The following is a 24,706-nucleotide window of genomic DNA, read 5'->3' as shown; positions in this document are numbered from 1 at the left end:
CATCTAGATGCATTTTTCCTATTTTGTTTAACTCTGGTTAGTTTTTGAATGTTTGTAAAGAGTTTTTAGTCTTTACCAGTTGCATATGTTGAATTTTACTTTGGGAGTTTTATTTGGAAGTTTGGAATAATTACCAAACAAAATGAAAACCTAATAGTTGGAAAGAAATTTAGTCTTGATCAGATATAGTGCATCAGATACCTTTCTCTGACGTGTATCTATTAGCTTTCTGTTTATCTTAGATACTTACACTCTAAAAGACCTTTATTTTCTGTATGAAAGACAAGTCCAAGACTTGCTAATGAGTCGTTCTTTAGGGAGGAGAGCTAAAGCAGCATTTCTAGGTTTCTATTTTATATACCTTCAGCTCCCCTGTGGTCTGCACCTTTGTCCCAGTGACCTCTGTGAGTGACCGGGTGATGTGGAGAGCCTATCCTTATGTGGCTCTTGCTGCTATAAATACTCCTGGTTTAAAGATACAATAACATGAGGCTTACCCATCCTTTTGTTTCCACAATGCAACTTTTTGTGAAGGGGCCAAATTAAAGTTGCAAGGGAAAAAGATTTTTTTTTCTTTTATTTTTCCTATTCTAATTAAGTGGGGAGTTAAAACTGATTAATTGTTCTAATTAAACTGATAAGACTAAATTCTGCTGATGTTAGTTTGGGGTTCTGCATCCCGAATTTTATTGCTTAACTGAGAACGTCTCCGGTCGCTCCTGTTTAACAACAACCTCCCCCACCCCCCCGGTTAAGGGTGAAGAGAGAACGTTTCTGTCATTAACTTTATTTTAAAATAAACTTCGAACGCGATTCTCTGTGTGAAGGAAGGTAGTAGCACAGGAGCATTGCTGCAAATGAGGATTTACTCTAATTATATATAATTTGTTTGTGACAAATAACAACTTATTAACAAAAGGGAAGCTGGTGCAGTTTGCTCCTTGGCTTTACCACCCACCTGCTCTTGTGTGTGTGTGTGTGTGTGTGTTTGTTTTTTCCCCATTTGGTGCCGCTGTGAGGAGGACTTAGTTTTAAACACTGCTTCCCTGAGAGCCGGTGACCCCCCGAAGGAACTTTGCAGCGGCACTCAAGCCATTCCTTTTAGAAACCCTTCAACATCTGGCGTCCAGCTGAAGACCTGCGGGGTGCACTCGGTAAACGTAACCCAGCGCAGCCCAGCCGAGGCGCAGAGCAGCAGGGGGTTAACTCCTGGGGCCGGCCCCGCCTCGGGGACCAACCCCCCGCGGCCCCGCCCGCCCTCTCCTCAGGGCGGTTTAGTGGCGGGCCCGGCCGCGCGGGGCGGTGCGGGCCCGGCGGGCGATGCCGTGCGGGCAGCCGGAGAGCGGCGGCGCCGCCGCCCCCGCGCGCTACGTGCTGGGGGTGGACGTGGGCAGCACGGCGGTCAAGTGCCACGTCTACGACCGGGCGGCCGCCGTCAGGGGCTCCAGCTGCAGGAAGGTGAAGCCCGGGGGGAGGGAGGAAAGAGGGAGGGCGGCGGCGGCGGCTCCCTCGGCCCCGCACCGCCGGCGCCTTCCGAGCGGCGGGCGCGGCCTGCCGGGGGCTGCCCTCACACGCGCCCTGAGGGGGTGGCTGCGGCTGCCCGCGCTTTGTGCGGTGTGGGGGTCGAGGTGATCTTCAGAACCGGCCTCTTCGTCACCAGGTGCTGGGGCAGGGGTGCTGTGAGGAAGGTGTGAGCGGTCCGATGAGTTTCGGCGTGATTTCCATGCGACTCGTCGGCAGCCTCCCAGTCCTGGCGTGCCGCGTTGACAGAGCGGGCCTCTGGCATCCCGGGGTGTCCAGGAGGCCCTCAGGGAACCTGGGCTCCAGTGCGGAGCCCTGCGAGGCGCTACTGGCTCTGCGGGGCCTGGGGGTTGGGCTCTTCTGTTCTGCCAGGGCTGAGGAAGAACTCTGCAGATCACACACCCGTGCTCAGCTCTGCTTTGAAAGTGGCAGACGGGTATTTCTTCCACCACAGCAGAGATTTAGAAAATTAGAAGTAAAGCAAAACCGAACACATTTGCTCAAACTTCCACCAGATTATTGGTTTCTGTGATGAGGGACAGTAATAATGCTGCTTATCTTTTGTGAACAGGTAGAGTCACTTTATCCTCATCCTGGCTGGGTTGAATTAGATCCCGAAGTCCTGTGGAGCCAATTTATTGGTGTAATAAAAGAGGCGGTGCAAGGTAATGGCTTACTAAGTCTCTGAGAAAGTAGTTGCTTATTTGCTAAAACTAGTTGTTAGCTAAGTAGCTAGTAAGTGAGGGTTGCTGTTTATTTAAAAAATCGTACTGAAAATTCATCACTGAGCACAGGTGTACAGCACGCTTTAGGGACTACCCAATCATGTAAAATAGAACCCCTCTACTTATTTATTTCAATTCCCTGGGGCCAGATTAAGGTTGAAGCACAAGAAGCAGTGTGTGTACTGGATTGGATCTTCAGCGACAGTGCCTTGTTGCTCCAGCTTCCCGGAGCATGCATACCAGTCTCTTCCTTTCCCCAAATGCTTCTGTGTCTGAGCAGAGGGCAGGCTTGTTTCCTCTTCTGATTCCCCTTTGCTGCCACTTGCTGTGTGTGGATGTGAGCATATGAGAGAGCAAAGGGAGGGTGCTATGTAGTTGTGCCCTCCCTGTTACAACCTGGTATTCCCACTTGGTCCATTCAAACTACAAACAGTTCTTACCAGGGGATTTCTTGTTATTGTTCTCTTATAGGTGTACTTAAGCCTAGCTTTTTTATATTCCCTATACCTTATAACACACAACTTCCTTGTCTAACAGGCTTCTGTTAGTTCTGTGGTTTTGTTTTGTTGGTGATGGTTGCGTTTTTTTGTTTTGCTTTGCTTTTCCCTCTTCTGGATTCTGCTCTAACCACGCACTCACTTTCCACAACTCTTACAACTTTCCCATTGTGCCACTATCCAGCATGGGTCACCTTTTGTTCCACACTGATGCCAGGAGCCTGTCCCTTACCCCATCTCACTTTCTCAGGGTGTCCCAGCCACGTTGCTGTGTATGTGCATCTGTACTTGCTTTTTTGTTCAATGCCTTAGGCGCCTCCTTTCTTTGCAGGTCGGTGGTATTGAAGTATTTGCTCTGCCTCCAAGCCTGGCTCAAGGCAAAGCTGCTCTTTCCTCTTAGGAGGACAGCTTAGGGGGACAGAGAAAGTAACAATTACCAGGTGTGAGCTGCAGCTGATTATTCTGGACTCCTGGTCTGTTCTCTCAACAGCCACAACTGTTCTGTTACAAGATTAGTAATGCCACCTCAGTCCCTCAAGGCCTTAATAGCTTCCTCCACTCCCATTCTGTGGGGCGAATCAGGAAGCAAGATCCTTCAGCAAGTGTTAAAAGGGGAAGCTTTTCAAATCGTCAAGCTGTATGCCCTGTCGCAAGGCGTTTTTAAGTGGGTGTGTAATTGCACACAAGCCCACGCTGCTGTCAAAAGAAATAGTCCCACCCTTCTTTCCACAGGGTTGTTTCATGTCCAGAGCACTTTCCTGAGTCAGCTCACCATGTAGCTGTTTGTGCCAGCCAAGCTTCACGAGTGTTTGTGCCAGCACAAGAAGAGGGTGTGGTAGCAGGGGCAGGAAGGACATCTGAAAGCACAAAGAAGGCACAGGAGCATTTTGTTTGTGGACTGTCTTGAGCTAAGATGTGATTCTGTGTGCAGATAGGTGGGCTGGTGGAGCTTGGTACTGCATAAAGGTGGAAATTGCTCCTAGCTTTTGTGGTCCCGTTCCTCTCTTGCTCAGGTGTTAAAGCCCTTCCAAGAGACAGCTCACAAGCTTTGCTGAAAAGTGTCCGTCTTTTGTTTTCAGTTTTCTTTTTCGCCTTTAATGGAAGTTAGATCTCCTCATAGAGGAATTGAGAGAGCATCATAGCTGCTAGGAGAAAAGTGGTGGGATCCTGCAGCTTGTGGAGATGGGGAGGAGTAAGCCATGCCATCCCAACTGGCGAGGAGCTGCGGCAGTACCAGTATGGTTTGTCTACACCTAGCTGCTACTGGAAGGGAAAAACTGCTGTTCACAAGGCACCCGCTCCAATGTCCTCCTCCCATGTGCTCCTGTTATCAAGCAGAATCTGTTTTTCAGCTGGTTGAGGGTCTTGCTATTAATGCCTGCTTCAGCTCAAGGACTGCGAGGTCCTTGGGGCAGAAGGTAAGAAGGGGCAGAAGTACCTGGAGACGTTGGCAGGTTGTCTGTGATATGTACCTGCATAGCCTGTGATTTACTGAAATAGCTGGATTGAGAGCCCTTCAGGACAACAGTGTTTTGTACAAAACATCGATGTGGAATTCCTTAGCATGTATCTTCTTCATACAACTTTGCTTCTCTAAGTGTGCATGGAGGTACTATGGAAACTGACCACAGCCACTTCAAAAATACCTGGGGATAAATTTAAATGTTTACATCATATTTTTATGCGCATACACACACACACACACACACACACATATATATATATATAAGAAAAGATGTTTTGCTACAGCTATTTGAAGGTAATATATTACAGCAAAATGGGTGTATACCCAAATGTAGACTTTTCTACTTCTGAATTTGAAGTATACTTCGCTGCATTCAGTGATAAGTATTCTAAACAAGTTTGTTCTTACTAATTTTAAAAGCTTACTGAAGGAATATAATATTTTAGGTGAGATAATGTCATTCTGAAAGATTGATGTCAAAAGTTGTGGTATATTGGAATCGATCTCTTCACTGCCTACAGAATCAATGTTGTGTTGTTTCTTTGTGGAATGTCTTTGGGTTTTCTATTTGATTTTGTGAAGATTATTTCATCACTCTGTCCTTTTGTTCACATTCATCCATGTGAAATGAACGTTTTAATTGGTTTCTTACATGTAGGCCTGTCTCTGGATTTGTTGAGGCGAAGTATCAACAGGTCTTTCAGAATGTGCAAAGGGTCAGTGGGCCACAACTGCTTTGTGAATTATGTAGGTTTAGTGACCTGCTTTGGAATCAGTTGGTCAAAATTCTTTGTTACTTTGCTGCTCTAGCCATGCAGTTAGTCTATAGAGATACATTTTATTAAATCATTTCCTAAATATTCCATAGCTTTCATGGTTATATTAGAATTTATTGCTTGTTAATTGTTTTTTTTTTTTCTTTTCATTTTCTAGCTGCAGGACTTCACATGAGGCAAGTTGCTGGTCTTGGCATCTCAACACAGAGAGCAACGTTCATTACGTGGCACAGGTATGTATGCTGTATGTTAGCTGCAATGAGTTTATATGCGTTGCCACAGACTGGACAGGAGCAGCTTGTAGAAATCCTGAACTGAGTCAGGGTTCTGAAAAGCAGCAAAAGTCAGTCAGTCGTATTCTCTTATGTTTGTATTGCCATGGTTTGCAGCAGTTCAGAATTTTTGTTTTGATAATTTGAAAAAAAAATTAAAATGTGTATTGTTTGGTCTTGATGATCTTGAAGGTATTTTCCAACCTAAATGATTATATGACTGATTTTTTTTCTGTAAATTGTGGTGAGAAGCCTTACACCGAAAATGTCTTGGTGCTTGTTACCAGTTTCTCAAATCCAAGGGGAAGGCAATTTTAGGAATTGACCTCATGTTAAATGTTGTGATTGGAAGTGGTGTATGATGTTTTTTTTGGTTGGTTGTTGTTTTTTTTTTTCTGTTGGTTTTTCTGTTTGTTTGTTTTGTTTGTTTGTTTGTTTTGGGGGGGCTGTGTATATTCTGTGATTTCAATTGAGAACATTCAAATACTATTTTTCAGGAAGACAGGGAAACCTTTTCATAATTTCATAAGCTGGCAAGACTTGAGAAGTGCTGAACTTGTGAATTCCTGGAATAGATCCCTTCTGCTGAAGGTAAAACTTTGCTAAGCTATATATTGCTTGAACACGTTGTAAGTGCTTAATTTTTGTGATGAATAGGGAGAGTATATGAAATACTGCAAGTATAATGTTAACATACTAATAAAATATGCTATAGCCTCAAACATTTAAAGAAAAAGTAAGCAAGATTTGCATGAAAAATGGTACCAAGATAAAAATGAAGTGCATTAATTGTGGGAAAAGATATGTGTAGGTCTAGCATGCGTTTTGTTACTTTTTAGTCTTTTCTGTATTAAAATGTTGCATGCTAGCACAGCTGCAGCATAAATTTTGGGTGCAGGTAATTCTTGGTTGGCAGTGCTTTGGTTGTGTTCTTTAAATGTGCTCTGAGGTTATCTGGAGAAGTATGTTTTATGCTGCTCATGGCTTGTACTTGTTTTAAGAGAAACACTTGCTCTAAATAGAAAAACTTAAGTTACTTTTTTTTAAGTGTATTCCTAGCACATCAACAATAATTATTTAAATACTTCATTTTGATGCTGATTTCTTTTGTGATTGGAACTTTGATTAATTAGTTATTTTTGTTTAATCTCTTAAAACATGATTAAACCTGTCATGTAGAAGAACTTTCAATGGAATAACAGTTTGTAACACTGTCTACCAAATACTGTGTTGTGTTCATATAGGTAATGTAATTTTGTAATGCAGTTTCTATCAGTGTGCTAGCAGAAATCAGGAAACAGACTTGATTAGTGCAGCTGCTGTTTTCTTTGCTATCTGTTGTGGGAAGGCTAGCCACTGACATCATATGTAAGGATCCTCTAATAGATTTTGAGCATTCTGAATGTAATCTGACAGCTGCTTTCATCTCTGTAGTCATTTTTTCATCTTTAGTCATTCTAAATTTATCAGAAACCTTTAAAGGGCGAGATTGAAAACTAATTGTTTTATTTTGAAACAGGTAATCCATGTTATTTTTACAATACTTCATTTCTTGACTGGGAACGATCGATATTTGGCTCCCAGTTTTCTTACTTTTTCAACACACCAGACTTCTATGAAGTTGTCGTGGGTTTTCAAAAACATACCTGAGGTAAGTTGGAAAGGGAAAAGGAATAACTTAAATCATAATAATGGTTAGTTACTTAGGTTGGTTGCGGCTTCTTCAGTTTTCCTTGGTCATGCTTTTCCTCAAAAGAACCAGAATGACAGTCTTCATCAACAGTCAAAGCCTATCTACCTGCATAAGATCTACTCACATTTATACAACTTTTGCCTCTGAGTCTAGAAAATGTGTAGTAGGAAGAAATTTTCTTTGTGCATAAGAAGCAGTCAAATCGCTTTATTTCCTTTTGTATAATTTTACTGTTAATAATTGTACTTTTGTTTTAAAGTTGTTTGCACTTCAGTTTTGTGTGATAATTATGCTTGTTTTCATCTGGCAGTATTACCTTACCAGTCTGCACTTTTTCAGTTTTTATAGTTGCCTAAACAATATCATACTTAGTCAAGCATTGCAATTTATTTTGCATTTTGTTGTAGTGTAAATTGGAAAACACGTTGTGCTGGAATAATCTAATGCAATAACGAACACAAAGCTGTTTGTTACTTGATTCTTTGCTCTAATACTTATTCTTTTCCTTGTTTCTTCCGATAGTACTTATAACTTGAGCTTCTTTTTACTTTGTGTTCATTCTTGAAGAAAATTATCAACATCCATTTTAGTCTTTCCTGTGCAAAGAAAGTTCAAAATGTTGTTCAATTTTTTCCGTCATAATTATTGAGAAGGTTAGTGATAGTTTTTACTTGCATGTTTTGAAAATATTGTTGAAAATGTGAGGTGTGAATTTGAAATATTACAAAACTGAAAGTATGCAGCTGCTGAGACTTTGATGTCAGATGAATGTTGTCCCATAAGTTCTCCAGGCACTGATATTTAAAATACGTGAATATCAAACCAAGAAGCTCAAAAATGTCTCTTGATTACAGAGAACAGTGTATCCAGTCATATTTTGTGTGAATTTGTAGCTATGTCCTTTTTTATGAGTTCTGTAGTTGCACACAGTATCAGTTAGTAGAAATCACATGATGTGTAAGCCGCTTATTTTAAAGGAGGAGAAAATCCCAAGGAAAATAACATTTTGGACTCTTTACAGACATCACAAACCAGAAAGCAAATTGCTTATTTCTTACTGTTCTCAAGCACATGTTTTAAAATATATTTATTGCTTTTTTTTTTTTTTTTTTTAGTATAGTATGCTTTGGATCTTGTTTTCTTTAATCACTGCTCCTTCACCACTGTTAGAATTGTGACTAGAAAGTTTCCCTTCATAGATCTTTGATGCTACTGCGGTAGAAGATTGGATAATTGCTTTTCTTTTCTTTGCAGCAGCTATTAGAAACTGTCCTTTCTCTCTTTTAGGATCACAAACAGTTTTTTTGTAAGATATTACATACATTATAAGGTACAATATTATATTAAAAGGTGACTCGCCCTTTTTAGAAGTATTGGTAGTTGGAGACTTATTTTCTTAGGACATAATTATCGTTAACCTACAAAAGAACAAAAAAGGAGAAATGAAGTATGTTCTTCTTTATCATATCCAATTGTAAATAGTTTTTTTTTTTTTTATGTATATTTGTTCCCAGGCTGATGAAGCTGCCAAAAAAAATAATTGCTGCTTTGGAACAGTTGACACATGGTTACTGTATAAATTGACTAAAGGTGAATGTTACAGTTGCTCTTAAATACTAATAAAATATACTGGAATCTAAGCAATTACATTAATGACTAAAACTGATATTTCTTAGAATTTAAATATGCTTTGATAATTTATGCTTTTTTAATAAATGGTGAATATTGTAAGATTTTTATTGTTTTTTTTTTTTAAAAAAAAAGAGAAAAAAAAAAGCTTCTGAATTATTTTTGGGTCTGCATGGAACAGTAGTAAAGGGAAGTAATTATTCAAACTAATCAAGCTCTGAAATGCTTAAGATCTAAAGAAAATGATCAGAACTAATTAGCCTTGTTCAAAGAAAAGTACCCACGACAGCAAAAGAACAACGAATTGTAACATGAAAGAATTACAAGCTTCTGTTCCAGAAGAGGTAGCTGTGTGAAGGCTAACGCCTGAGCAATTGTATAAATTTATGATGGACTGCAATGTAATCAGTGCTCTAAATATTGTAAAGAGTGTCACCTCTTTTCTGGCCAGCTTCATGAGAGTTAAATAAAGTAATTGGTATACGCACCTTGTGGGGAACAGCAGGTAAAGTCTGTGTACTTGCGGTATGCATTATGATTTTACTTATAGAAACTCAGTTTATATTGCATGGAGCTGTGGGCATGTTTAAAGAAAAAATGTTTCTAATTACTTAGATTTTAGATGCCCAAATATTTTACTTTTTTTTTTTTTATGCTAGGTTCTGTATATGCCACAGACTACTCAAATGCTAGTTCTACAGGCATTTTTGAACCGTTCACGGTATGTGCTATTAAGAAAAAACTTTGTTGCTATTTAATGTACTTTTGAGGCTATTGCTGATTTTTTTTTAATTATTTCAGAAATGTTGGAACCCCACCTTGTCTAATTTACTTTCCATTCCAATGTCTGTTTATCCTCCAGTGAAAGACACGAGGTAACTATAACAGCATATTCAAAAGAACATTAACTTCTTTAAGAAAAACATAGCCTGCATAGGCAAAGTAATATATATGTATTTATTTATATGTATCTTTAATAGTATTTAAGATAAATAAATAGATGTACTAAATCACGTGTTACGATTATCTGCATAAGTACACTTCTATGCTACATGCAAAAATTTATTTTTACTGACTTTATTTTTACTGATGTATTTCTTAAAGTAATAGTTTTAATGCTTTCTTTAAAATAAAATAGTAGCATTACCTTCAATTGATGATACAGAGCTGGGCCTTAGTTATCTTGGTTTCGTTTTAACAATGGTCAATTCAGGGTTATGATTTTTCTCTATAATATTTATTTGAAGCTTCAGTTTTGGATCAGCTGACTCTGAAATATTTGGGGTACCTGTTCCAATAATGTCATTGGTGAGTGAAGGTATTTTTCCTATATTTATATTTCTGTATTTCCTATATGTATATTTCTATATTTCTTTGTGTCTGGTTCTGATTTAATACGTGCTTGTTTAGTAAGCATTCTCTATTACTTCTGTGTGACTTAACTATAGTAGAGTGGGTTATTGAATTTTGCTCTGAAAACTGAGTTTTTGGCTTGGAGGAGAGGGATGGGAAGGGATTTCTGGAGGTTACAGTCCTTTAATGTTAGGTGATGAGATGATTAAGTACGGAATGTGTAGGGCTTAACAAACCTGGTTTCTGTTTGAAGCTGCAGTAATATCTCCCTCTTGGGCTTAAAATCCATTGTTGTAGATACAGTTTTGCAATGAGATACAGCCTGGCGTGACTTCACTAAGACTCTGTGCAAATGTAGGCACGTTTGTTAATAGAACCACTTGTGGTGCCTTTTGTTTGTTTATATATTTTACCCTAAAAATAAATGGAGAATAATATTTTCTTGTGTTAGTACTTAAGGTTTTGATAAGAAAAACATGTTACTTTAGTGATATGATGGTTTTAAAAAAAAAAAAGAAAGAACTTGACTACAAAAAATGAGCTTCGACTGAGTTAAATGGAAAAAATATCGTTGGCCTGGTATGAATTCCTCCTGCTGTTTTTGAAGAATTGTAGCCTCTACTTACTTGTAAATTTACTGTTAGACCAAGGCACAAACATAAGTAAATACATTTAACAAAATGTCGTTGAAAGAGGTGAGCATGAAATAATTTGGTACAGGACGGGTTGCAGGAAAAAAGGAAGCCAAGACGTCACATCTTCAGCATGATACTTGGTGGAACAGAAACTCAGGCCAGGCTACTCCCTTCTTCTCCCTGGAGTTAAAACAACAAAAAAAAGCAACAAAAAGCCCCATTTATCCATGTGAAGTACCAACACATGAAACAGTCCTTTGTTTCCACAACATATTTTCAGTGACACAAGTAATAGCTCAAAAGTTCATGCTGAGCCCAAAACTTGGTAGAATTTGATTCTAGTGATAAATCTGACTGATAAATCTGAATGGTCTGCTAATAGTTGAGAAATTGTGTAGAAATGTTTAATTCCTTTCTGAATAGTTACGTCTGTTCAGAACTCTGAAATGTTTACATGGCTATTTTAAAATCCAGCGGCATTGTAGATTGGTAGTTGGTAACCAACTCGTTGGTGTATTTTGGTTGGCATGGCAGGTAGCTGACCAGCAGTCAGCCATGTTTGGGGAATGCTGCTTCCTCCCAGGAGATGTTAAACTGACGATGGGAACAGGTGGCTTTTGGAACATTAATACTGGAGGGAATCTCTATGCATCAAAGAGAGGTAAGCTAGTAAACATTTGTTCTTTGAATATTTCATGTTACCTTACAGCTATTATTGATGAGGATACAAAAATGGATAAAATATGGTTACGCTTTGCCTTCTGTTTTTAGCTGTAGAAAGATAGCAGTATTATACAGTACTGGAATAGAGAGAGAAAAAAAAAGGCTTGGTCCTCTGTCTTTCCTGGTCATGTAGTTGCTGGGAGTCATCTATCCTTGTTGCATTACCAGTGATCACTGTGCCTGAGCATGGTTACAGAAGGTCTGAGTGCTCTTATCATTGCAAGCCGGGCTTCAAGGACAGTTGAGTACTTGAGGTTTGTGCAGTTTTTATTGCAGAGGCCACCGAATGCTTAGGTTAAGTGACCTGAAGAGCCCATTTGTCCAGGTGCAGCCCTGGGAAATGTCTGTGGGTCAGCTAGATACTAAATCTTTTTGCTTTCGCATTAAATGTGATTGTTCTCTATCACACCTAGTGGTATGGTGAGATACTGCAAAACAGTTAAGTAGTAGTAGGTGTATCCTTTTCAGTCTGGCAGGTGCTTGAAGATTTTGAATTTATCTTCTTACTAATACATATCAAACACAAAGGTGTTTGTGTTCACACTTTAAGGAGGATATCTCTATTTTCTTTTTAAGGTTTCAGCGTGGTCTTGGGGAGGGTAAAGGGGAGAAAAAATTGTCATGTTTGTTCTCATTATTGGCTATTTATTTTTTTAAATGTGATAGCTGTCTTTTTGAAGGTACTATTTGAAAGATTCTGTACTATATTTTCAAATAATGCAATAATGATAGCTTATTTCTGCCTTTCTTCTGAGATAAAAGGGAAAAAAAAATTCAAGGACTTCTTTTACATTATTGCAAAGCCAAAATTATTTGGTAGAGTAAAACAGTAATTTCTTTCTGCTTAAAAAAAAGTGCAGATAGCTTTTTTTTTTTCTATAGTTTCAAGACTTTTTATAATTGGGTGGTGATTTTTTTAGCTTAATTTGGTTTAATAAAATGTTAAGGTCTTTTGTAATTCAACCACGAAATTTTAATCAATTTTAATGTAAACCACTGTTATTTTTTAACTTTAATTCTGTTAAGGAAATACTTTTATTTAGCTTGATTTATTTTGGGGTTGCATGCATGTTTCCCTGGAAGCATTTAAATTTAATTGGTGTTTTTGGTTTGTTTCATGGAAAATAATAAAGATCTATATCCACTGATTGGATGGAAGATTGGGGATGAAGTTGTCTACATAACTGAAGGCTGTATGTCAGACATTGGCAATGCCATAAAATGGGCTCAGGATATAAGTAAGTAGTTATTTGATTTTGTAGTACGATGAAATACATTACTGCTTTGTAGGGTTATTGTTATGGTATTGGGCTTGGTTTTCTTATCCATAACTGAAGAAATTATCCTACATGTTTTGGACAGTGGAATATCCATAGTTAATGCAGTAGGTTTTTTGGTGAGTGTGTTTACTGCAGATAGTTGAGGCACTACTATAAATTTTCCTTATTCAAAAATTGGAACTGATTAATGAAGTAAAATTAATTTGTCCTCTTAAAATGCCTCTGATTGGTTTGCACAGTTTGTATAACCATTTCCTCTTCAGATTCTACCTCTCGAGACATCTTACGTATGTACATTTATATTCCTGGAATGTTATACTCCTCACTTATTTTCTTCTGAGCATAAATTTTCTTGTATTTTTTCTTTTTTTTATTTAAGCTGGGTATCCACTCTTGAATAGAATTGTTGTAAAAGAGACTTGTTTTAGGCTAGATATTGTTGAGAAGCAGCACAGAAACTGACTATTAATTAAGTCTAGGTAGCATGATTGTAAACGTTACTTTCCGTAAAAATTTGTTTTAATGCTTTTAAGAGCTCACTAGCTGTACATCTCAGAATTAGTAACAGATTTGAGTTATGAACATTATTTTTAAAAGTTAACAGTGTTATGAGTGTGGCACATGCAAGTAATGTGCCTTTTGGCTTTTGATTATTATGTAATGAAAGGATTTTCACATCAGTTTAATAAATGATTAAAGAAAAATCTAGCCCTCCAGTAGTTGATGTTGAGAATTACTGATTGTTTATAGGATAGCTCTTCTGAGTGCTTTAATACACTATTTACCCATTTTCTTAGAAACTCGGTATGCCTTACTGGGATGAAAAAAAACAACTCATCTCCTAAATTTTGGATTATCTGAGAAAGGTTTCCCTGAAATATAGCTTATCACAAAATCCCACATTTCTTGAAGTTCTCAAGTGCTGGTGCATATATACACACACATGCATGTTTATATGCCCTAAAGGGTTGAGTATGACAAAGATTGATCCTCAGGTCTTCATTCAACGTTTGATTAATCCACTGATCTTTTGAGAAAACGACTCATTTCAACATGTAGTTCAGTGCTACAGATACAAGTATCAGTGCTACATCAAATTCCATGCTACTTATCCATACTTAATATTATCGGTATGATATTAGAACTTACTGTACTTAGATTTGTGTCAGTCACTTGTAAAAATAATGTAAGTGCTGATAAAAAATATATTAAAGACTTTGTAGTCATCTTGTGCTTAGGCTGACAGTAACAGTGTATTTGCAGGGAAACAAGAAAAACATATTTTAGGTTTTGTAACATTTAAGTTTTTAGTGTACTTAGGGTGCTATTGTTAGTCTTAACTCCTGTTTACGTCTATTTGACTGGAAAGCTAATGATCTTCTGCAGGATGTGAAGATTAAAAGGAATAGCACTTACAAGAGGATCTTTTTAATTTAGTCTTTATCTGAATAGGATTTTTTATGTGATTGATGGACATGAAGTACAGAAGTATTGTTTTCCCTTAGAACATGTTTGAGAAATACTGCAAGAGGAGATAGCCCAACTTTAGCTTTTTGTCCCTTTGTGATATATGAAGAAATCAAAATTAATACAAACATATGACCTATGCGTCTTTGCAGATCTTTTCACCAATGTAGATGAAACAGCAGAAATGGCACGGAGTATTGTTGATTCTCAAGGCGTTTGTTTTGTTCCAGGTTTTCAGGTAAACTTATAGTTTTTAATATGACTAAGAATATATTCTTAATAATTACTCAGTTAAAATTTTAACTTTTATCTTGTTTTGATGTAGTACTTTACATCTTATCACTGTAATTATTCTGTAATAGGTTCTTACTCTCTGTCCCATACCACAACGTGTGAGGATCATTGTGATAATAGAATACTTAAACAGTCCTTCCATTTGCAAGAGAAAAAGCCTACAAAGTAGGAAAATTACTTCCATTTTGCAGACGGTGACCTGAGGGACTGATAAACTAAGTGACTTGCCCACAGGTGGTACCCACAGGCAGAAACCAAACCCATAGCTTTTCCACTCAGTGTAGGGCTTTCATTGAGATAATACTTCTAAGCACAGTTCTAAAATAATTTTATTCTGCCTCTTTTAAAGATATTAGTTGCACTTCAGCATGTACTTAAATACGAGTACATGTATGATCGCAGGTCCTGGTGTTAGGAAAAGCAAAGATAGTAACATTCAGACATTTCTTAGTCGGCTGAATGTGAGCCAGCAGTGTGCTCAGGTGGCCAAGAAGGCCAACAGCATCCTGGCTTGTATCAGAAACACTGTGACCAGCAGGGCTAGGGAGGTGATCGTCCCCCTGTACTCAGCTCTGGTGAGGCTGCACCTTGAGTACTGTGTTCAGTTTTGGGCCCCTCGCTACAAGAAGGACATCGAGGTGCTTGAGCGGGTCCAGAGAAGGGCGACGAAGCTGGTGAGGGGCCTGGAGAACAAGTCCTATGAGGAGCGGCTGAGGGAGCTGGGCTTGTTCAGCCTGGAGAAGAGGAGGCTCAGGGGCGACCTTATTGCTCTCTACAGGTACCTTAAAGGAGGCTGTAGCGAGGTGGGGGTTGGCCTGTTCTCCCACGTGCCTGGTGACAGGACGAGGGGGAATGGGCTTAAGTTGTGCCAGGGGAGTTTTAGGTTCGATCTTAGGAAGAACTTCTTTACCGAAAGGGTTGTGAGACACTGGAACAGGCTGCCCAGGGAGGTGGTGGAGTCACCATCCCTGGAGGTCTTTAAAAGACGTTTAGATGTAGAGCTTAGGGATATGGTTTAGTGGGGACTGTTAGTGTTAGGTCAGAGGTTGGACTTGATGATCTTGAGGTCTCTTCCAACCTAGAAATTCTGTGATTCTGTGATTCTTGGCTCTGCAAGTTTTAATCTATTTTTTTCCATCTGAAATTTTGTTGGTATTGTTACTGAGTACAACTTGTACAGTGAGGAGTTCCTGGCATTCACTCTGCATTTCAGTTCCCTACATTTTCCAGTAGCTCTCTTCTATTTTACTCTTTAATTAAGGAGCTTCCTGCAATTACTTGATCCCCTCTGGGTCACAGGTCCTGGGTTCTTTTTATTTGCTTTCTGTTTATGCTAAAGACTACACATCTACCAAGTCAGTCTTTTCTACCTCTGCTTCATGATCCCTTTTGAATTCTGTTAGGAGGTGAGCTGCCATTAGTGCACAGGGGCAGCAAGGGGGGTGATGTTGATGATGCAGTTCAGCCTAGTTTAGAACTAATGGGAATCCCAGTTAATATGTTCCGTTACACGACAAATGGTGGAGCTGGGGAGCTGACATACTGCCTCTTGAGCTGCAGAGCAGTTGCTTTCACTGTGGGCTTGACAGTTGGTACTAATAATTTCGTAATTTCTCTCGACAAAATATAGCAGAGCTGCAAGTCAGAACTCCTAGGCAAACCTGCATACAGAATGAGAATAAAGAAGTTTTGCTAATGTAGCATTCCCTGGCTTAGGGACTGCAGAGCCCCTAAAGTTTTTGTCTTGGTATGCTGCTTTCCTAAGCAATGTGAGATAGTCTGACCAAAATGCTTTCAGCAGCATAACTACATTGTGGGTTTGGCAGCATGAAAAGAGCAGTTTTTCTCCACAAATCATTATTTGTTTTTTAAGCAGTGTGGCTGTTCAGGAGAAACTCCATGGTGTAGACCTGGTCTCTGCGTTGTCTTTTTGGATTATTGGCATTATGACCTTTATTGGACAGAGGGCCCAAGCACGCTGAAAGGAAAGCATTGAGGAACGCCCATTGTCAGCTGGTTCTTTAATGTATAGACAACTGGTATTTGAATCTCTTGGTTGTGCAGAGGTTATTATCCTACCCAAACAAATAAAGAAATGCCATCAAGCTGAAAACAGTATTATTTTTTTCTCAAAAAAAAAAAAAAAATATCACCACTGTGTTTTGCTTTCCCTTACAAATCTTTTAATTCATTGGTTTGAATACGTACATTGGGAATTACGTGGAATGCTTTTGACAGCTTGTCTTCCAGTGTGGTTCCAAAAGGTTTTGGAATCATCGTATTCAGTTTGATCATTCCCAGGGTTAGTGTCTTAAGGAAAAAAATAATTTCTCGTACAGGTAGGCCAGCTATCCTCTCACAAACACCCTAATCATTAGCTTTATTTTTAGGGCAATAAAGCTTGGCTATGCTAAGATTCTTTCATTTAGCATTTACTGTGAGTAATTGTGCTCTGAATAAGGAAGTGTTGAGCCATGACCAATTCCAGTATTTGTAGACAGGAGACCCAAGGTAGACAAATGTTAGTCTGAATCTTTTTTGAACATTTAATTCTATTCTTCAATTCTACAAAGGTTCTACAAGTGTTGCTAAAACCTCCTTTTTTTGTTTGTTTGTTTTTTTGTTTGTTTGTTTTGTGGTGTTTTGTTTTCCCCTTCTTTCTTGACACTGACTCCAGAAGGAACCCCAGATAGGTGCTTGGTAAACATTGATTCAGTCTTTTTTTTCCTAACTCGAATATTCCCACTCCATGTTTAGGACCTGTACTTAGAAAACTGAATGAGTTTCTTTTCAACTGTTGACTCCTGGTAACCACTAATAGCATCCACCAGTGCCTTCCTTGCTCTAGTGGGACTTAGCTAGTAGACTCACAGTGAGAGAATCTACATTGATGGAATAGATTAAATAGTATGAAAAAGGGACAAGAAGAGAATTGAACGCTTCTGCAATAGTAACGTGTCTGCTTCACTGGCTGGATGCTAGCATGAATGGATTGTATGATAATGTTTCTTAGACCTCAAAATGATGGCAGTTAGGGAGGGGGTTTATGAAGCCCGTATGTTCATTTCCTACACAGAGTAAAATGTTTCTCAGTTTATCCATATTAAGGCAAAAAGAATGAGTTTCTTTCTTACTGAATTCTACTGCTGTGATGCAGCCTGTTGAAAGGGGAGCATCATTGTGAAAGTAGACATGAAACTGAGTGAATATGTGCATTAATCATTCTGATTCTTCAAGGAACAGGGGTTTCCAGATTTAATTTGCTGTGGTTGGTAGTAACAGCAAAAACAGAGAGCTCTTTGCCGTATGCATGTATATGTACAACCTTTTTTAATGACTACTCTTTTTAAATGGATGATTCTGTCAAATCCTTGCCTTTATGTAGAACGTGAGTCCATGCTTTTTGGTTTGCCCTCCAGTATATGAGAATCTGTGAACCTAAAAAATGAATCTTTTTTATGCTTCTGGGCTGGAAAGGTAGTTCCATTCCCAGCCCAGAATGGAAAGGTTACTTGTGTATTGGGGGGGAGGGGGGAAAGGGAATATTTTCTTAGACCATAGAAGCGCAATTTTTTTCTATTTAGGAACCCATTTTTTTGGTAGTTGCTGATGATGATCTACTATTTAAGTCATAGTTCAACATCTTCTATTCTTGGGCTGCTGCATATGTACCTATCCATACATCATTTCTTATACGCTAGCATTTTCTTTGTTTACTTTGTGTGTCTATGCATTTTATAAGTATAACATTCAAACTCCTTTTAAGTATTGTCATAACTGATATGGAGAAGGTTGTTTCAAATCGAAAATTACAGTGAAAATAGAACTTAACATCGTCACAAAACACCTATGGACTAGCAAAGCAATATTTTGTCATAAAGTTCATCAAAGGAGTGAAGGGGTAAAGAGGAGATTCATAAATCAGTCCTCCAGCTCTCCTGCAAAAAAAGACAACTTAGTGATCATTAGACTTTTAGGTGGAAACTGTTTATTGGTGTCACTGAAAACAGCCTGTAGTACAAACCAATTCACCTGAATAATGATCACTGTCCTTTTCAGTGTTACTTCTTAAAAGTCTGTCCTTCAGAAGTTCAGGAGAGTTTACAAAATAAGTGAAATTTTGCTAGAGAACAGCTATATCAGTGTGCCCTGTCTAGACACTTGTTGTGTACGCTGTATGAATTTTAAAGAGAAGTCACACAGATTAATGTTACTTAGTAAGTCACTTAAACTTTTTGCTGTTAAAAGAGACTAAACTGTTCGCTGAGCTAGTTAATAACACTATACACTGCTTACATATTGTTTTCAATTTTCTTCTTTCACTATGCTGCCTGTAACTGTCGTAAGTTATTTTTTTTTCTTACTATTTGACTTCTTTCTCAAAGCCTACAAACACAGCTCACTGAACTCACTGTGAAATCTTTTCCACAGGTTTCTGCAAATGACCCGTATTTATGTGCCTCTTTCATGGGGCTGAAACCTACTACAAGCAGAAGTCACCTTGTACGAGCTATATTGGAATCTGTAGCTTTCAGGTAACTGCTTAGTTGTCTTGCTTGTACATGGTCATGTTCACTCTTGTTTTAACCAGCAGCGTTAAATGGATGCATTGATTTCTGCAGTTTGTAAAATATGAATTGCAGTAATCCATTGCAGTAACATTGAAAAGGAATTTTAGATGCTGCTTCTTTTCTTTTCTTGAATACATTATAAATAAACTTGTGTATATTTATTAGCTTGGAGATTTTGTTATTAAGTTATCATGTGAGGTCCTTAAATTACATTGTTTTCTGCATGTTCTAAAAATATTTTATTTTGGAAGTTTGTCTTTACCTTCTTCGAAATGTTCTATCAGAAGCTGTAGCCCACTCCAGCAATGCGGGTTGGAAGCTTTATATTAGCCGAAGTTTGAATCTCTATTGTGGTAATAGGCACCTTAGATATTTTTAAATATGTGAATAGACAAGAACTTCCAGATCTAACTGTCAGGGTTGCAAATACTGCTGATAGCCACTGGTATGATCACATCAGTAGCTCACTGTGAAACAAGTTGTTCTGTCTTGCAATCCCAGCCAGCATGCCCTGAACTGAAGGTGAATGGAGCTTGATCCTGGCTTGTGCCTTACTGTGGCCAATTATGGAATGCTCGCTATTCCTGTCGTTTAGTCACCAGTTCTCTGCCTTGGGCATATGAACCTCCTGCAAAGAGGGGAAAAAAAAAAAAAAAAAGTGTCTGGAGAAAGGTGACATTCTGTATTGCTGCAATAGTCCCTAATGCAGTTTCTTTTTCATTGTAAGAAAAACCTGAAATGCAGTTCCTGAACTGAAGCCTGCATCTTCTGAAAACAAAGTAGAGACCCTTTGCGCATAATTTTTTTTTTTTCCCCATTAAATGAAATTGTTTCAGAACAGGTCAAACCAAAAGCTTTCAGATGTTCCCTTTAAAAAACAGCAGGATAAACTCCAATTAACACCTCTGTGAGCACACTTTCCTCACTCTAAACCACTTCTTACATTAGTAGTTGCATCTTGTCTGTGAAAACCTATAATTGTTTTCAGGTGGGAATAAATGTACCTTCTACTGTGCCTTTGCTATAAAATGTGCTGTGATTTAGCCATACTTGTGTCTTCATGATGTATAACAGAACAATTTCAGTCTTTTTAAAAAAAAAAAAAAAAAAAGTGTTCTAGAAACTTGTTATCTGTGCAACAGTTGTGACACTACTGAGGCATTTTTTGCCTTGTATTTTATTTTCTAACTATGTAGATACTGGAGACACTGTATGGAATACATAATGCTTATTTAAACTAAATATTTTTTTAAAGAAACAAGCAGCTTTATGATATCATTGTGAAGAAGGTACACATTCCTCTTCAAACTGTTCGGTAAGTTTCATGTAACTTAAGTTGATACATGGGAGTTTGATTTAAACAGGTGTGAACTTTATGTTCTGCTGCTGAGAAATAGATTGTTACCAAGTAAAATGTTAATGTAGCTTTAAAAGTGGCACGGAAGGATTATTAATTAAACCATAGGCATTGGTGATTATCAACAGGTGAGTAATGACTTGCTCTAATTTAAAACAAAAAAAGGCAACCAAGTTTGTGCTTCTATGTAGTGTTAGAGTACATACAGGAATGCCTATTACAAAGGTCACTCTACTCTTTATTACAAAATCCAGTTTTACTGGAATTTTTCATGTGGGGTCTGTCACAGACCGATCAGTTTTTCAAAACAGTTGAAACTGAATCTATCTGTGAGGTGTACGAGGAAAAATATTTTCACAATTCAACTGTCAAGATATTGGCTTTGTTTGTCTTTTGAGAGGCAAATCAAATTCAGTGAGGTGATGGTGATTCCTAGAACATGCTTTTCACGACCTCTTGGAAAGTTTTAGCTGAATTATGTGTTGCTGGAAAACTACTTTGCACATTTTAGTAGATATTATTGTACAAACCAGTTGCTTTAGAGCCTCAAGCCTCTCCAGAGAAAAGCTTTCTAAAGTTATCCTTCTGACAACCAGGGGTTATTGTAATATCACAGTCAAGAACAGCAAGGAGAGTGTTTCTGTCCCTCTCTTTCCTCCAACCCACCAGTGATACTCATGCAAAGGAAGAAGTAGACTGGCAGGCATGTAGACAGTTGAGAATTCAGAATTTTGAGTGGTGGAAGAAAGGTGCAAGTACAGAGGTAGGGGAAGGTAAAAGTTTAGGTGTTACATTGTATACTGGGACAGAGTAGGCCAACATAAAACAAAACAAAAAAAAACAGCCAGGATTGGGGCAGTACTGAAGAGGGAAGGGGTGGAAAGTATTGGAATTCCTCGTTCCTTATGAGGCTTTTTTTATGTACAAAATTCCACGCAGAAGTTGAGCAGTCCTATGGAGATTGCACATTGAAAAATGCAAAGTGTGAAAGTACTGCCTAGGGAACCTTAGGATTTCAATCTCATTTACATTGTAATGTAAACATTTAAATTGTGTGACCATGTTCTGTTTTATTCATTAACAGAAGATTGCCGTTTCATATAGTGACTATAATAGAGTTAGCTAAGATGAGCAGCAATTTAGCTTGTGGATTAAGCGTTAGAGGGTAATGACACACTTAATCGCTTTTACAGTTGGGTTGTAAATTTCTCTCCCACTCTTGTCCTCACAACTTTAATATCTACCAATACCTTCTGACTTTGTTTTTATCCTGTCTTCAGCATACTTACTCTCTGCTGAATGTTAATTCCTGCCTTAGCTAGTATACTCTATCCTTTGTTTCTCCCTAGCTTTTGCCACCTACAAAATCATCGTTTTCATTTATCCTCTACATCCTTATTACTTCTCTTTGCTTGTCTCAACACTATCAAGGAAAGCATAGGGAAGATCTCGGATATTGTGCAATTAGGAAGGAAGTAAACAAAATAGGTGGAAGCCTTATGCTCATGAAGGCATTTCAGTTTCCTAGTACAAATATTTATTAGTAATGAAAAAAGCACTTTTACAGGTGTGAGAGCCCTTGGAAAGGGTTTGTTTAATGTAATGGTTTTGACTATTGTCATGTTACGATGATAATTTTGTAAACCCTAACATTGCAATCAGGGAGATGTGTAGTTTTGAGGACAGAGCTCTCAAAACTTTCAACAATGTGTCTGTTGTGTGTCCCCCCTCCTGTCCTCCCTCAGACGCCCAAATTAAAGGCATCTTTTTTTTTTTCTTGGCACCCTGTGTTGGCCTCTAAATTTTTCAAGAAAATGGAAATGTTTGTGCATAACTGATAGATTTATGCATAGGTGTCTGAAATGTTGGCAGTAAGCGTTTGAACTAAGCATGTGGGTTTCTGTTTTTTTTTTTTTTTGCCTTTTATTCCTCTTTCCTGTAGAGCTGATGGAGGCGTCAGTAATAATAGTTTTGTGATGCAGATGACTTCAGATTTGATTAATAAGAAAATAGAAAAGCCTGCAAACACAGATATGTCTAGTCTTGGTGCAGCTTTTCTTGCAGGTCTTGCTTCAGGTATGTATACATTTCTGAAGGTTTTGTTTTCCCCTCATAATGTATATGTCTGTAGATAAGGAAAAAGTAAAACAGTGCATAACCTCAAATCATTGTAAAATGTCCCCCAAAGGATTACTTCACCCATTTTTGTAGGAAGCCAAGATAAGAAGTGTTTGCCCTTCTCCACATAATCCCTTTTACCCTTGTGGTTGTATTTCATGGACCCAAGAAAGCAGGGCATACGTTAACCAAATAAGGACCATGTTTGTATTTTTATCACAGTGTCCTAATTTGCTTGTTCAGTTTTACATAAATGAATAGCAACAGTGAGTTTAATGTGAAATGTATCTGCATGAAGGTTTGCAAGGTTCATTTACATTTAGGAGGATGGATACAGTGCTGGAGAAGAGAGGTGAATCCTGTCTTTGCTCCCTCCCCCTTTCTCGACCCGGGCACTGTGTGTCCCTTTCCATTTTCATCCTGCGTGAAGCTGTGCTTGGTGTGGATGGATCATGTGACAAGGAAGCTGCTTTGCGTATGTTGAGCAGTGTCATTCATAGTGGAGCTGTGTCCTGTCATCTCTGAACCAAGCCTTTATTTTTTTTAAGGTTTTCACATAAGTATGCACAATGGAATTACAAAATTAATTATTTGTGGGGATGGTGGAAAATCTAGCTTTAGTCACAAAGAACTGACATATAATTAACTTGACTTTAAACTACAAACTGCCAATGGTCTTCTGTAGCGGAAATATGTTTTGTAGGTGTATCTATACTTCTATTATAATTGCTGTGATATGTAAATAACATAACTGTAAGATAAAAAATACATGCTCAGGTAAGATTTATTCAGCAATTAACACTGTAAGGAAGTCCTTGATAGACAAGAATGTTTCAATACCATGAATTATCCTGACTAGGTAGTGCCAGTTGTTCTCTGCAATCTATATCATTTTTAAGGCAGTGGGAAAGCATCTAGTGCTGAGTCTTGGTTTCTGTGGCCCTTCTTCATTTCAAGGGACCTGCAGCTGAAAGCACAGTGTTGATGAAATTTTAGTGAGCTTCACTGTACCAGAGCTGTTCCTTGGAAACCATCCCAGTTAAGCAGATGTGCTGTTGTCAGCATTCCAAACAAGTGGATACTATTGGAAGGGAGTTTCACAATGTAAAAAAACATGCTTCCCTCTGAGAAAGTTGTTGGTTGAATAAAGAAAAGCTGTCATGACTTCTTATTGTGTTTCTGGTTTGGATCTCTTGGAAATAAATTAAACAACTCAAAAAGAAAACATTTATGGTTGAGTTTGAGAATGAACTTTCTGTTTATAGGACTTTGGACTGACAAAGAACAACTAAAGAAGCTGAGGCGAATAGAAGCAGTTTTTGAGCCCCAGAAGGACTTGGAGGAATACAGACCTGCTATGGATACCTGGAAGCAAGCAGTGAAACGCTCCCTGCACTGGTAGAAATTGAAATTTTAACCACAGAAGGATTCAAATGCTTTGTTAATATTTATAAAACTTTGTAACTAACAGGACAATAAAAACTGTAACTGAAATTTGTGATGGTAAATAGAAAAAGTTACATGGTACTTGAGTAACCTTCCTGCTGCTAGATTACTTATCACTCCATAATGAACCTTCATATTGTCTTCATGACAGCTGTAGACCAGCTGCAGCATTTGTGTCCCTTCAGTGACCTCCTTTGGGTGGCCCAGCTGCTTGAATCCTATAACCATGCGTTACAGATGGGGAGTTTTTTCCTATGATGTGTTTTCTTCTGAGGAACTCACCTCCCTTCTGATCTTTGAAAGCTTTGATATGTTAACCATCAAGGAGGGGAAAAAGGGACATATACTTCCCCAGGTATTTCTAAGAAAAGTAAAATGAAGATTTGTAGGGGAGGTGTGGAATTGGTTGTGTATAAAGATACTTTCTTGATAGTAGCCTGTTAGCACATTTTGTTTGACTTTGTAAGGAAGCATTTGACCTAGCGGTGTGATAACATTTCCGTGGTACCTAGGAATAAGCACTAAATTAAGATGAAATACAAAAGCAAATGTGCTTTCAGGACTCCATAAAAGATGCATCTTTCCAGGGTTTTTTGTAACTCATGTTTCCTATCTATTTGTAGCTATTTTTTTTTAAGTTATAAAGATTTAAAAAAATGCATTATCTGGCATGATTAGTACAAATATGTTAAATATCGTTACAGGTATGCTAACTTCTTAAAAGAAAACTAACATCAGTATTTTCAAGACCCTCACTTCACTCACTACATTCTATTATTATTAGATGAAACGGTCAAAAGTGTATTTTTGGAGCTATTACTTTCATATTTTTAAAATAAATTGTAATTAAAGAAACGTAATCATGCGTTTATCACTAATCTTAA

General features: G+C 38.1%; 1 protein-coding gene across 8 annotated transcripts; it reads left to right on the top strand.

Annotated features, from left to right (window-relative positions):
- Positions 1-1,247: 1,247 nt before the first annotated feature.
- Positions 1,248-24,682, top strand: GK5 (glycerol kinase 5). 8 transcript variants are annotated; one of them, XM_027463923.3, is made up of 17 exons: positions 1,316-1,458; positions 2,097-2,186; positions 3,823-4,161; positions 5,142-5,217; positions 5,758-5,847; positions 6,776-6,907; positions 8,464-8,539; positions 9,238-9,299; positions 9,380-9,453; positions 9,826-9,886; positions 11,101-11,227; positions 12,423-12,527; positions 14,189-14,274; positions 18,762-18,865; positions 20,157-20,216; positions 22,201-22,334; positions 23,642-24,682. In XM_027463923.3, exons 3-17 carry the CDS (start codon positions 4,118-4,120, stop codon positions 23,776-23,778), a joined length of 1,368 nt encoding a protein of 455 aa, XP_027319724.2. In that variant the 5' UTR covers positions 1,316-1,458; positions 2,097-2,186; positions 3,823-4,117; the 3' UTR covers positions 23,779-24,682. The 8 variants fall into 8 exon arrangements, with proteins under 8 accessions (XP_027319721.2, XP_027319723.2, XP_027319722.2 ...); XM_072042399.1 differs by lacking the exon at positions 1,316-1,458 and adding an exon at positions 1,523-1,660 and having other exon boundaries at positions 2,093-2,186; XM_027463920.3 differs by lacking the exon at positions 3,823-4,161 and having other exon boundaries at positions 1,248-1,458; positions 2,093-2,186; positions 5,754-5,847.
- Positions 24,683-24,706: the final 24 nt, after the last annotated feature.

Source organism: Anas platyrhynchos, chromosome 9 (assembly GCF_047663525.1).
Source record: "Anas platyrhynchos isolate ZD024472 breed Pekin duck chromosome 9, IASCAAS_PekinDuck_T2T, whole genome shotgun sequence".
Classification (NCBI taxonomy): domain Eukaryota; kingdom Metazoa; phylum Chordata; class Aves; order Anseriformes; family Anatidae; genus Anas; species Anas platyrhynchos.
This window is presented reverse-complemented; position numbering and strand designations above follow the sequence as displayed.